General features: G+C 36.1%; 1 protein-coding gene across 2 annotated transcripts in view; it reads right to left on the reverse strand.

Annotated features, from left to right (window-relative positions):
* Positions 1–3974: 3974 nt before the first annotated feature.
* Positions 3975–14548, reverse strand: part of LOC127415158 (fibrinogen C domain-containing protein 1-like) — a 190908-nt gene continuing 180334 nt past the window's right edge. For both annotated transcript variants that reach the window (XM_051653765.1, XM_051653764.1), the window contains exon 7: positions 3975–7451. In XM_051653765.1, the coding sequence (XP_051509725.1) occupies positions 7189–7451 (263 nt within the window). In that variant the 3' untranslated portion in view covers positions 3975–7188. The remainder of the gene's footprint in view (positions 7452–14548) is intronic.

The raw sequence follows: 14548 nt of genomic DNA on the forward strand, positions 1-14548 counted from the left end.
AATCAATTACCATGTAATAGGAGACCAGGGCTATGCTGGCCTGTTTTTTCATTAAACAGCAATTCACATAAGGGACCTGTGCATCAAAATGACTGCAGCAGGTGGCTCTGAGAGGTTTCTGTGTAAAAGGAGATGTTTGCACCCTCTTGAATCACTTTGAGGAGATGCAATCCAATAGTACAGCAACCTCATGATGCAAAAAGTCTAAAATGCAATTGATTGGACTGGCCGGGGGGCCCAAAGATCTCTGATGGGCTGAAAACAGAGAAGCCAAGTATAATGGCAGTATCTTCTGTAAATCTGTCAGGATGGAAGACAAGTATGGGCGGTAGAGACATTGGAGGAAGGAGATAAGGGCCCAGATGTGTTTATGACTTGCTGAGTGTTAAATTACTGATGTGTTCGATCATCAGCTCTCGCTTGTTCTGCATCTTGGACTATATTTTGAAGCTTAGTTCTACATTCAACTGCTGAGCATGTGCACAATGTTTTAACACTGAAAAACATACTGCAACTGTTATTGAAATCAAGGGATGCATAGCTTTGCCCTAAAAGAACCACTAAACACTCCAGACGTATTATGGAAATAGGAATTTATTGAGGGAAATGTGCTTCATTGCCATAAAAATAATATCACAATGCAAAATAAAAATAAAATAAAATAAAAATAGATAAAAATAATAAAATCTTAATGGTCCTAAAAAAAGTTTTATTTTCTCTATGCATTTTTTGTGGTTAAAACAACTCACCTATCTTCTGCTATTCTTCATAAGTATGGCATGCTAAAAGGAAATTTTCTTTTATTCTCACTACTTAAGTGATAAATCTCTCCTCTTGTTCTCCTCTTGAAGGAAAGAGTGAGAAGTCAACTGGATGAGTAAAAAACAACTTCTGAACACTGTATTTTATTAGTGCTGTTGCAATAAAATTGCCTGTAAGAACAGATTAAACCTGGAAATTTTTTTACAATACTGTGGCGAGCAGAGTGTGGCTGTAGCCTTTAGCCTCCTGTTACAGGTACTGCTCAACCTGCTCCAAGGGGGAATTGAACCAGGGTCTCCGGCATAGGAGGCGGGTACTAGGAGGCTAAAGGCTACAGCCCCTAGTGTTAGTCACTAGTGCGCCTCTTGAGGCCAGGGGAGTGAGGTTAACACACTGCATAGCTAACTACCAGCAGGCTACTGTTACACTCACTCCCTAAACCCTCACTCCCCTCAGGGTCACAGCAACACTGTAACCAGTCCTGCTTGACCTGCTCTGAACGGGATTCAAACCAGCATCTCCAGCATGGGAGGTGGATGTGCTAATGAGGAGGCTAAAGGCTACAGTCACACCCTGCACGGCACACATACAAAATAAATTTCTGAAGGTATTTTAAAGTTTTACAAGATTATACAAGGTTTTCAACAGTATGCATACCAGATGCATTACTTAACAGAAACTGATGCAAAATGTAATGTCCCTTCTAATTTTTATGCCGTTTCTTAGAAATTATTCTGTTATTAAAATATACATGCCAAACTCCTAACAAGTTATTTCAGATTTCCATCAAACCTAATTAAGCATCAGGAAATAAATTGTTTATAGTCAAGTTAAAAAGAGGCTGCTGGCTTCTTATAAAAATTAGTTTTTCATGATTGCTGGATATTATTATTTTTTTTCCTTATGTACTTTAGAAAGGTCGTAGAAATGGAAAAATCTCTCCATGCCACCATTTAATGCCATACATTTTCAAAAAATTACTGAAACGTTCACCAATTGAGAGCCTTTTTATACCATCTGGGCCATGGATTGCCACGCTTACAAATATTTAAAAGCAAGATAATTGTGATAGTCCCAATATTCACACAAAACAAGCTTTGCCTAGGGATCTGTTCTTGGCCTACCTAGTCAATTACCAACTAATGAGCTGACCCCAGCTGGCATTCACTGCAAACCTGCCAAGGAGGTATTATTGTTCTTCTGTCACAGAAAATGCTCCAGTCAAACCAAAAGAAAGTATTGGAAAAATTGTGGATGTTTATTAAATGTCACTCTGAACTTTAAACACATTTTAATGATCAACAATAATGAGGAATAAATGTACTGTTACAAGACCCCCAAAATTACTGGAATATGAGTTCATCGCCATTCCCACAGTATAGAGGAGCACAGGCCCGGCGTCAAGGGGGGGCTTATGCTCCACTGGAGCATACCAAATGTTAATTGAATGGAGTGTACAGTAGATCTGCATTTGCTCAAAAAGAAACATCACTTTCAGCTTGCCAGAAATTATAGAGTTGAGGGTTTTGGGATGTTTGGGACAGCAAAATGTGTTAAAGCTGAAGTGTATAATTTAAAATACTTTCTCATATCCCAGCTTAATATGCAGAGACAACTTGTAGGTTGATTCCCTCAAAAAGTGTTAACATTATGGTATGGTACATTGACTCAACTAATGAAGTGAGCTTGGGGTGGGACTACATGTTTGTCGGTCAATGGTTGACGGAGGGAGTGCATCAGGAAACTTGTTCTGAAAGCATAATTTCTGCAATTCCGTTTGGCGACAACTCTGAAATGACACACTTTGAGAAAGGAAATTAAAAGCATCCTCTTGTCATCCTGGGGTGTTGTTTACTCAAAGACATGATCAGTTTCACACTTAAAGTTATTTACATGGATGACTGGCAAGCAGACAGGTGTAGATTGAGAGGGCATCAGCAGGGGTTTCGGAATTCCAAGAAGTTCACAGAGCGCAATTGGGGCTACAAACTGAGAATCAGTTTTTCCCAAAAGCTCTAGCTGTCTAGCACATTCTCCCCTTCAGCACAACACAACTGATCCAAGTTGTTCCAAAACCTAGTAGGCTGCTTCATTGCCTACCACCTACACAGGCAGCTGCCTTCCAAGGCAGCACCCTAACCGTCATGACTGGAGCATAAGTGACTGATTTGGATCATGGGCATAATTTTGCGTGCCACACAAATAGCGATCCTCTTGGGATACTCGCAACTGGTTTTAAAAGAGTGCAACAGTCTGGTTCCAAAAGTAAATATCCCATTCATTTTTCCATAGGAGAACTGATTTTTAATGATAACTTATAAACCTTTAAAGACAGAACAGGTCTTTAATCAATGGTATTTGCATCTGTTGAAGCAATGACTCCATGTTATTTCATCTTCATTTTATTAAAATAGTGATTAATAGCTGAATTTTTGGTGAAGAACTGCACTACCCATGATCCTGAAAATAAAGATCCACCAATCAGAAAATCGCTGTAAACAAAGCATGCCAAACGCGTCAAACAGTGAGCGCCTACTCCCATGACGCACTATGAATGACGCAATCGAGTCAGTCTCCCTAGACTCTCAAACAACTTGTATATTTGCAAATATGAATATTTGACAATAAAAGCAACTTATATTGTTTCTATACTTATAATAATAATTTAAAAAAAAAACTTTAAATCAGAAGTATTTGATTACATCATTCACAATCCTTCATGGAATTATAGTTCATTCCCTCATGAAAGACGTTAAGGACACAGACTTGTACTTTTGTCTTTTTGTCATTTTTTGGCTTCAAATCAAAGTTTGTAATATTGGGATTAACCTCGGAATGTGTTCAATTAGTTTATGGCTTAGAATGCTTTTATGAAGGATTTTATGAAATCCCTATGGAAGAAATTAATGGGAAAAATACTTTCAGAACCAAGACAGCTAAAAAAAAAAAATGGACGGGCACTGTTGCGCTCTATTGAGTTTGATGATAGCATGTTGCTATGCAAACAACGTGATCCTCTAAAAAACATAAAAATACATAGCATACACAACTGTTGGGTAAAATAATCAATTTTTAATTACACTTGAACTATTTCTATCGATAGTCTTTTGGAACAGAGCAGTATCCCACATTTATCCCTCAAAGTATCACACCCAAAAAGAACAACACATTTCTTTTAATATACCTGCTGAGAACAAAAAAGTATGGCATGGTCAGGTGTGATGATGTATTTTATTTGCATTTCCCTTTGTTTTAAATGTGCATGCTAGTATATCAGGACAACTGTAGCAATGAAATCCCTCCTACGGTTCGTCTAGGGAATTGACTGTGAAACTCATTCAACAGAGTGCCGTTCATCACAATTTCACCTCACAGAAATGCCTTTGCTCTGCAAAGCCTGTGGTTCTCTTCAATGAGCGAGATAATGCCACAATCTTGATCAAAAGCTTGGTTGAGCAGCGCTATACTTTTGATGGTACTGTTACATTTGCTCATTCTGTTGTAGTTTTGACTTCCTTTGACTTTCGGTAAAGTGTTTTTTCAGAAGGGGTTTGCATTTCAGTATATACTGTAAGTAAGATAAACATTTTCTACAATAAAGCTGGTCGATTTCGAAAGCCTTTCCATTCTCAAAATAATCTGAGGGATATATCCTTCGATACATAAAACTATTTCTTTTAAAATCCTACCTATATTGATATAAAAGTGATTGTAAAACTTTTTAAAACGGAAAAGACATTTTGTTTTGTTTTTTAAAGTGCAGACAATGTTCATCTTTGACAGAATAATCAATGTACAATCACAACAAATATAAAGATACAAACAAAGTTATGAAACTGATTTTCACATTCTAAACGATGCAACACAAGTTCATCTACTGTAGTGGTCGTCATCTTAGTCAATCAACTTTGATCTCACGTGACAAGTGGAATTTGTATACAGATAAAACAGCAGGGTTGATATGGAATGTTCAGAAATGTGTTAATTATCAAACCTAATACAAAGCTGCAAAAAAAATAAACACGAGTAAATAAGGATATTGTAAGTAAATTGTTTGGAAAGGACAAATTATGCACAATGTCAATGCTGAAAATTACATATCTCCAGCAGAGATATTTTGTGGGTAATGTCTGCATAGATAGAAAACAAGCAAACAAAAAGAGAAACGAGCAAAGTTGTTATGTGTTGTTGATGCTTTTAAACCAGCAGCTGTTAAAAAAATAGTTCACCAAAAAAAATGAAAATTCCTTTTCATTTTGCAGTGACTCACCCTCATGTCATTCCAAACCTGTTTGACTTTCTTCCTTCAATAGAATATAAAAGTAGACATTTTGATCTTCACACAGCTCTTTTCCATACAATGACAGTTCATAGTAACCATGGTTGTCAAGCTCCAAAAAGGACAAAAAACACTAAATGTAGTCTATACCACACAATATTCAAAGTTTTATGAATCCAATAGCTTTGTGCGAAGAACAGACCAAAATTTAAGTTGTTCTCTCAAATCTTATTCACGCTTCCACATATTCAAGTTGATGTAGGTTCGACATCCATGTCTATTGCCATTGGTTCTGGTGTCGCTCATAATGACATGAAAAAAACATGAAGGTGAGTAAAAAATTACAGAATTTTTATTTGTGGGTGAACTATTTCTTTAACAAATTTCCAGATTTGGAGATATTCACCCATTTATCCTAAACAAATGACAAATAATACATGATCATACTTTGATAGAAGAAAAAAAAAAAAAAGTTACCAAATGACCCACAGGACAATCTGATTTATGTATCACAATTAAAATATGTAGTATTGAAAGTCTGCTCAACAACAGAAATGGTTGAACCCAAGTTCAGTTCCGAGATCTTCCCCAAGAGCCAAACCTTAAAGATGATGCAAATGATGACATTATTGTCATTTTTGTGTGAACTATCCCTCTAAGCTTCGTCAATCCATCTCATTTTCATTTCAGGCCAAAACTGACCTATTGTGCCATGAATACTGTCCAAAGCACCAGATAAAATCCACAACACTCTGATAACCGACAGTAACACCAGGGTTCTTTGAAGCAAGATCAGCTTCTCCATTGATAAAGCTTCCAATGACTGGTACGCCCTAGTGCAACTGACCTGTCAGGGTGAATAATGTGTCTGTATTGGCCCATCACTCAGAAAGCCATCTCTGTGACACATATTCTGTTTGTGCTTTCCTGGTGGTCAATAACATATTTACTTGACATGTGGGAAACCTAGTTACCTCCCAGATATTACAACATTGGGTGGACACACAAATGCAACTTTGTCATGTTTAGCTACAAGTAACTGATTAAGTTCTGAACAAAAATAACATAGGACAACCAGACTCTCTGTCAGATAATCCAAAGGAACTTGTTAGAGAGGAGTTCAAAGTCTTCATTGTTATGAAAAGCTACATGTTCTTGCTAGATTTCACAGCTACAGATTTTTTTTTTACATTTTGTTTTGTTTTGTTTTTTTAGACAACAACTATTTATTTATTAATTAGTACTTTTCAGAACAGTGGTTCTCAACTGGTTTTGCTTCAGGACCCAGGTTTTACAAGACCCAACACTGTAGCAAAATTGTCATACAAAAGTAAACAAAAAATTCCTTAAAATCAAACTTTGAAATGTATTAATATTACCGTGAAGAAATAATAGGAACAACAATATGAAAAATCATTAACGTGACTTATCATTAAAGACTGAATAGGAATCTTGATAATTTTGGATTCAAATGTCAATTTAATAACGATGGTTTCATGCTCTCGGCAGCCAATAATTCACAGTACAAATCACATTGTGTTCGTCACATACCATGTTTATCCTCACTGCAAGGGAACCTACATCTTGGGTAGCTTGTCAGATAACCTGTCCATGTTGACAGCTGTCTAATTTGGCTAGATTCTACCAAGTGAACTGTGAATTTAAGTCAAAACAGAGTTTGATTGGATGCTTGGCCTTTGACATCAACAACAAAAGATATGGGAAGCATTTTCTTCTCCCTTTTAAAAGTTGAAAAGCTTATTTATTTTACTATCCTAACTATGCACAATTATATGGTTAGTTGCATTTTATAATTTGCATTTAGCATTGTTTTTCCCTGCTGTAGGTGACCCTATCAGAACAGACATGCGACCCACCAGTTGAGAACCACTGTTTTTGACAATACCTGCAATATTTTGTTATAATATTCAGAGATGTGAACAATAGATCAAGAGAAAAACAGCAGCCCACTGGGCATTAGCACAAACACTACACGATGGTCAGGAAACAAGGAAAGAGGAATACGAACAGAATCATGACAAAAGAGAAGTTAAAAAGTTCTTGCGTTTCTGCATTGAGTGTCTCTACCACCTACAGCCATCTTTGAGTTCCTTTTTGTTCTTCTAGGTGAGTTTTCTAGTTCATGCTCATTTATTCTCTTCCTTGGTGGGCCTGATCTTCATCTCTGTGAACTTCAGCGAGTACTGCCACCCCGTCCAGGATGACCATTCGATGCCATCAGCGTAAGAGGTGTGCTGGCCGCGAAGGTACTCTCCGTTGAGGTTTGAGGTGTGGCAGTTACGGTACCACCAGGCTCCGTGGTAGAAGGATGCACAGTTATTCTCAGAGTGGTCGTTGTCCTTGTCCTTAGTGGTGAATTTCATCCCGTTGTGTTTGAGCAACGAGTCGCCTAGAGTATCAATGCGTGATGGAAAGAAAGATTGAGAAAGACAGACAGAGGATGAAAGAGTGAGAGAGACAGGTATGCCAGGGAAAGAAACAGAAACAAAGAACAAGAGAGTCATCCCTGCAATATCTTTCTTGATCCGTACCAAGGAAAGTTTTGATTACTATGGCAGGGACTGCAGTAAAACTGTACACAGACTTTCAACAAAGATCAAAACACAATTCAAACCTAGTGAGCTGCCTGCCTTGCTGTCTGCTGTCTATAGGCAGCTGCCTTCAAAGGGATTTACATTTATACATTTGACAGATGCTTGATTCCAAAATGACTTACAGTTCATTCAAGGTATACATTTATCAGTAGGCATGGGAATTGTAAGGAAACCATTCCCACTAAGATTCCTCTTAAAGATTCCAGTTCCTTAACGGTTCCATTAACAATTCTTTTGGCATTTTTCATGAAGAATTATTTGGAAATAAGAAATGCAATTCTAATTAAAATCTACTACCCTCAGCAGATTTCAACAGAGCAGGTAAAACAAACCAGACATCAATTTAACAGAGCTGTCAGAATTAACTAATTAACAGATTAATTAAAAAAGTTTAAGGCATTAATTTATCTTAATCGCAATTAACGCATTTACAGTTAATACAGCATAAACACTCGTGTGAAGGACGGAACCTTTGTACTGTGTCCGCCCAGATTCATTACACTGACGCACACACCACAGCACCAGAACCCTTCTACCAAGAGAGCCTACAAGCTTAGCATAAAACACCATAATGCGGCGGTCCCATAGACATTCTGTGGGCGGAACTGTCTTAACATGCTAGTTGACCGTTATGCTCTCTCCTATGATAGAGCTGCGGAGGTTGATGGAGAAAGGAGCTCTTAACACTATTTGATGTACAAAACAAGCCCAGATGGGCTTGTGATAGAAAAAAAAGTCGTTTTCAGCCTATGTAAGGGACATTTTAATAACCACAGAAGCACACCAAATCTTAACTATCACCAAAATGCAGAATGAGATGTTTTTGTTTGCAGGTGCAGGTGCTGTTCATGGTGAGTTCAAAGCTTGACGATGGTGTTGCTGCTTTGACGCGAATCATGAACACAGCTTCACGATTGCTGTATCAAAGCGGATGGCCACAGTCTACAGGCAGATTAATATTGTGGAGGATGAGAGTTTAAGAGATTTAATGCCCATTGAAATGAATATGCAACCTATGTACTGGGGACTAGTTCTTTCAATTAGTCAAACTCCCACTTAGACTTTGGGAAATGTTTAATGTTACTTGAATTGGTGCTATTTTAGTGCATTGTCTTTATATTGTGGAAGGCTTTGTTTGGAAAATGTTAATAAAGCATTATATTGCTACATATTGTTTTGTTTTCTTTCCTAAGATGGAAATAAATCAAAGAAAAGAAGTATATATAGTGTCAAATTTCAACACTTTTAAAATCTGTGATTAATAGCGATTAACCTAAAAAAATATATGCGATTAATCATGATTAACTTAAAAAAATTATGCGATTACTTGCGATTAAAAAAAATAATCGAATGACAGCACTAAAATGTAATAAAATTCTTGTAAAAGGAGTGTTTACATAGACTTTTTAGAGGCATAAATCCAATCCAATAATTGATCCTAACTTTATATTAAATAAAAATTCAAAACAACAAAAAATGTTTAACATAATTTATTCATTCATTTATTCTTTTATAAAAATTCAACAGATTACAACAGAACTCATTTGTATTTTTAACTTCAAATTGTCAGATGAACAACTAGTCAGTAACTGCACTGCCTGATTGAAGTCTCAAAAACTTTAAGTACAACCTTACATAACACAGTAACAGTTTTTGGTTAAATTAGAGTTGAATATGATGAAAGTCATTACATGTGCATCAGTAAGATTAAACGGATATACCGGATTCAATAGTTAAAGTTACACTCAATCGACAGCATTTATGGTATAATGCTGATTCCCACAAACATTCATTTCGACTTGCCCCCCCTTTTCTTTAAAAAAAAGCAAAAATCGAGGTTACAGTGAAGCATTTACAATGGAAGTAAATGGGGCCAATCTGTAAACATTAAAAACTCGCTGTTTCAAAAGTATAGCCACAAGACGTAAACAATATGCGTGGTTGCATATTTTAGTGTGATAAAATCGCTTACTAAACTTTTCTGTGTAAAGTTATATCCTATTTTACAACTGCTTTGCCATGGCGATGTAACATTGGTGACAAATAACAAGTTCATCTGCCTAGAACAGTAGTCTGCTGCAAAAACAACGATTTAAACAACTTTACAGCTCAAATTTATGTAAGTGCTTTTATAGAATTATAATCTTCATATTTCTGCCTTTAAACCCTCCAAAAATTGGCCCCATACACTTCCATTGTAAGTGCCTCACTGCAACCTCGAATTTTGCTTTTTTAAAGAAATGGAGGGACATCATTTCATTCAGTAACCACACTGACTGGTGTTTTTGATCAAGGCTGTAATTATGTCTTGAACACCGGGTGGGACCAAACGATTTTGGGAGTGGGGGGTCACAGGTGTTGAGGTCACAAATGTAATGGTCCTCTTCGGTCCTTTAATATAGTAAAGGCGTGAATGCAATAATTTTCTGAATAAATGCTTGAAATGTGATAAAGGCCCAAAATTTTATAATTTTTGGTTTTAAAAGATACATGTATTTTTAAAGTTCACACAGTACAAGACAAACACTGTGTCTGCATTGCTAGCAATTTGCCTGTTTTAGTCATATAATATAATATATCATTTTAATTTCTTTTCATCATTGATGTATCTGTAAAATGGCATGACTGTGTCAGCTGGCTAGCAAGAAGAAAATACACAAAATTATTTACTGTCCTCAAGTTGTCCCTCATTGTTTTTTCCTCCCAGTAGAATCTTAACACAATATTTTCTTCAAGAATCCTAATGCTGCTGTTATCCAAACAATAACAGTTCATATTGACCACTGCTGTCAAGGTCCAAAGAGAAAAAAAAATAATCATTATACAAATACCATAAAAGTAGCCCATACAACACATAGCTGTTGTATGTCCCCAGAAAGCTTGGAATATTGGTAAATACTGAAAATATTGGGTTAAGATTCTTCAGGGAGGAAAAAAGAAATGAGGGACAACTTGAGGGCAATAAATAATTCTGTGTATTTTCTTTTTGCTAGCCAGATTCATGTCATTTTACAGATACATCAATGATGAAAAGAAATTCCAATTATATGAATCTTTTCTTTGAGACAGCACAAAAAAGAAAGAAAAGGGGGGTGGACAATCTGGCCATATCTGATTATTGGGGGGGTGGGGGAAAGTATATTGTGGTTACGGCTCTGTTTTTGATTTACTAAGAGCCAGCTCATAAGATTCATTTGATCTGGAACTGCACTACACTGGTAACGCTGTATGTTTTTGATTCACTAAAAAGTACCGGCTCATAAGAGTCATCTGTTCCGGAATCTGACTACACAGGACGCGCTGTTTCTTTCACGCTGTAGATTAGCGCTGGGTAAAAATATTGATTTTCCAATGCATCACGATCTTCATTTGAACGATCTCAATGTCGATTCTTAAATACCAAGATGCAACCCTAAATTCACGCTATGCCATTAAAAATGTCGATGATTAGCTACTGGCTGTACTGATATGGACATAAACCTGTCATCTTAAAGAGAATGGACATAGGATCTGATCATCTGTCATCTATCCTTTTCTAATAAAATTCAAAACTGTAGAAGTACATTGTAAAAGTTGTATTTATTTCAACATGTATTTATTATTATTTTTATTTGCAATATGAAATGCAAGAAAACTTATTACAAAAAAATTATAATAATAATTTATGTACTTAATAATATAAATAGGCCTTGACATACATAGAACAATATTAAGCCCATAGAACCCTTTTATACCAAAATGTTCTTTCTTTGTAAATTTTTGCAAATGGAATTAAGTAAAGGACATTAGGGTTTTACATAGAAAACCAAAGTAACTTTTTTTTTGTTAGAGTGCATGCTTTACACAAGGCAGCAATGCCACACAAATAATGTTCAACACTCAAAAAAAGAGTTTGTAATTAGCATGTTGCTAAGCTCACTGTGCATTGCTCTAATTAGCATATACAAACTTAGCATGCACAAATCTGAGTGTTCTGAGTGTCTTTAGTGCAATGTTATGCAGATGCTAGGGTGTTTTGGATGGTTACTAAGGCATTGCTAGGGTGGTTGCTAGGTGGTTACTTATACTTACAATGTAAGGTATCATTTGTGTCTGTAGCATAAAGAGTGTGGGACAAGCTGCACACCAAAGCTTAATACTTAAAGTTAGGGGTTTAGAACAAAACACTAAACCTACATTTTTAGCAATAACAATAGTGATGCCTGCCTTAGCAAGAACCATTAAAAAAAATATTAAAATATTAAAAGTTATATGCTCACATAGAAAACATAAATGTGGAAATGCATTTTACAATCCCAATCATTTTAGTATATTTGCATCTGCAAATGTAGGCTGCTAGTTATCCATGTTTTGAAGAGAGATACAGAAACAGTGGAAATGGGCATGTTAACACTATGCTGCTAATATGCCCTTATTAAGCTCTGTGATGTATGTCTCAGGGTTGTAATGCTGCAGTGTGCAGCTCGACTAATCTAATCCCAGTTCCTGCCTCCATACTGTCTGGCTGTGCTGTGCCCGGCCCTTCTGGCAAGATCAGCCTTTTATTGCCAGTCTTTGCAGTTAAACCCCTTCCTCTAACTCTAATTCTACCCTGCTGCAACATGTATCGTGATAGCCCTTTTATTGGGACAAAGGAGATCCAATTGATGTGGTTATGTCATAGCGTAAAGTGTGTTACACATCATAAACTTGTTACGAGTGCCTTATAGATTCATCAGTGTGGTTTAGAAGGTAACGAATCAGCAAAATGATGGCTGTGTAAAAAGGAGAGTGGAGACCAAATGAACAGTTGTGGACAGTAGTTGATTTGTAAAAAAAAAAATTAAAGGGGAATGGTGTTGTCAAAGATATTTTTTTTTTTTTTGGTCTAATACTTAGGGTCATTGACAAATAAGGCTGTCCAAGGTGTTAAAATGAGAAATCTTGAAAAAAAAAAAAGTGTCAAGTGTCAAATTCTCAGAAATGTAATCTTTGTGTCCAATTTGGTTTTATACATGCACTTTGAATACATGAGAGTATAAACATGATGACGTTTTCAAATGCCTTTTTCAAGGAATTTTTTTTTTTTTGTATATAAATATTATGCATTTTTCAGTCAAAAATAGAAAGTTTTCTCAGCGTTACACCACATGACTTGAACAAAATGTGCCTTTTCATAAAAATGTCAAAATAAATATCAGATGTTTTTTGAAACTTCATGCTCAGTCTTGAGGGTCTAACACCATGACTTTGATTTGGTGGACAAAAGCATTTTTAAATATGAATCATATTTTAAAACACAATTGTTTTACTGCTTTATTATTATTATTATTATTATTATTATTATTTATTTAAGAAAAAACAATAAAAGATTATTCTTAATTAACAGTTTTTGATGGTAACTGGCTTTACCGAGTTTAGTTGGTCTTAGCTGGGAATTTATTGTTAGCTGCTCTAAATGGTAGATCAGCCGGACAATCAAATGGTGAACCTGGTTTTGACAACCATTTTGGTTAAGCTGATTAGAGCTGGTAGACCACCTTAGACCAGCAACCACTCAGCTACCATGTTCCAAAAACCAACTTGCCCGTTTTAACCAAGGAATAGTTCACCCAAAAATAATTATGATAATAATATTAATAATAAAGATTATTACTATTATTAAAATTTCAAAATATTTTTAATTAAAAATTAATAATTAATTCCAATTATGTAATTATTTAATCACCCTCTTGTTATTCTATGCCGGTATGCTGATTTTTCCCCCCAAAACACAAAATGAGAATTTTTTAAGAATCTTCGCATAGCTCTCTTCTGCCAGTTAAACAACCAGCAGCATAAAAATATTATATAAGACTAGTGCTGTTGTATGCTATCATATGTCTTCAGAAGACTTGGAATACAGCTTACTAGTCATATGTACTACTTTCTATGTATTCCACAAAAAAATTAACAGCATACAGAGTTTGAACAACAAGGGGGTAAGTAAATAATGACAAAATTGTCATTTTTGGACGAATTCCTCCTTTTAGAAAAGAAAGCTGCTTTCAGGAAATCTTTCACTCTTCATCTCAAATTTATATGTGACTGGAGTGCTAGTATTTTGTAGTATTCATAATGTGACACATATCAAAGAATATCCAATCGTACAAATGATGCCGGAAAACTTATTCATTTCCTAAATCTCATGATTATTCCTTTCAATAAATTGTGAGAATTACTGCAAAACAGACCTCAAAATTTGTGCACCTGGGGGTTGTGGGTGTGTCTTTTATGAAATGTCTCAGGACCGACCTGCTCAGCAAGGCAATGCAAGTCATTACATGAATGAATGAACGTTACATTTATATAGCGCTTTTCTGACACAACACTCAAAGCGCTTTACACAGTGAACAGGGGACTCTCCTCAACCACCACCAGTGTGCAGCAACCACCTGGATGATGCAACGGCAGCCATAGTGGGCCAGTACGCTCACCACACTCCAGCTATTGGTGGAGAGGAGAGAGTGGAGTGATAGAGCCAATTAATGGATGGGGATTATTAGGAAGCCATGATTATTAGGAAGCCATGCTATTTATTTCCACTGATTACATGGTATCAGTTACATCAGTAACAAGATGTGTAAACTGTGTAAATCAGATGTTTATTGTAATTGTCATACTGCTATATTGCTTGGAACCGCACCCAAGACTTTCACCCACTGTTGCACTTGTGTATATGGTTGAGTGACAATAAAGGGATTTGATTTGAAAAGGGCCAATGGGGGGACTTTAGCCAGGACACCAGGGTTACACCCCTACTCTTTTCAAGAAGTGTCCTGGGATTTTTAATGACCACAGAGAGTCAGGACCTCAGTTTAATGTCTCATCCAAAGGACAGTGCCTTTTTACAGTATAGTGTCCCCATCACTAT

The sequence above is a fragment of the Myxocyprinus asiaticus genome, chromosome 24 (genome assembly GCF_019703515.2).
Source record: "Myxocyprinus asiaticus isolate MX2 ecotype Aquarium Trade chromosome 24, UBuf_Myxa_2, whole genome shotgun sequence".
Classification (NCBI taxonomy): Eukaryota; Metazoa; Chordata; class Actinopteri; order Cypriniformes; family Catostomidae; genus Myxocyprinus; species Myxocyprinus asiaticus.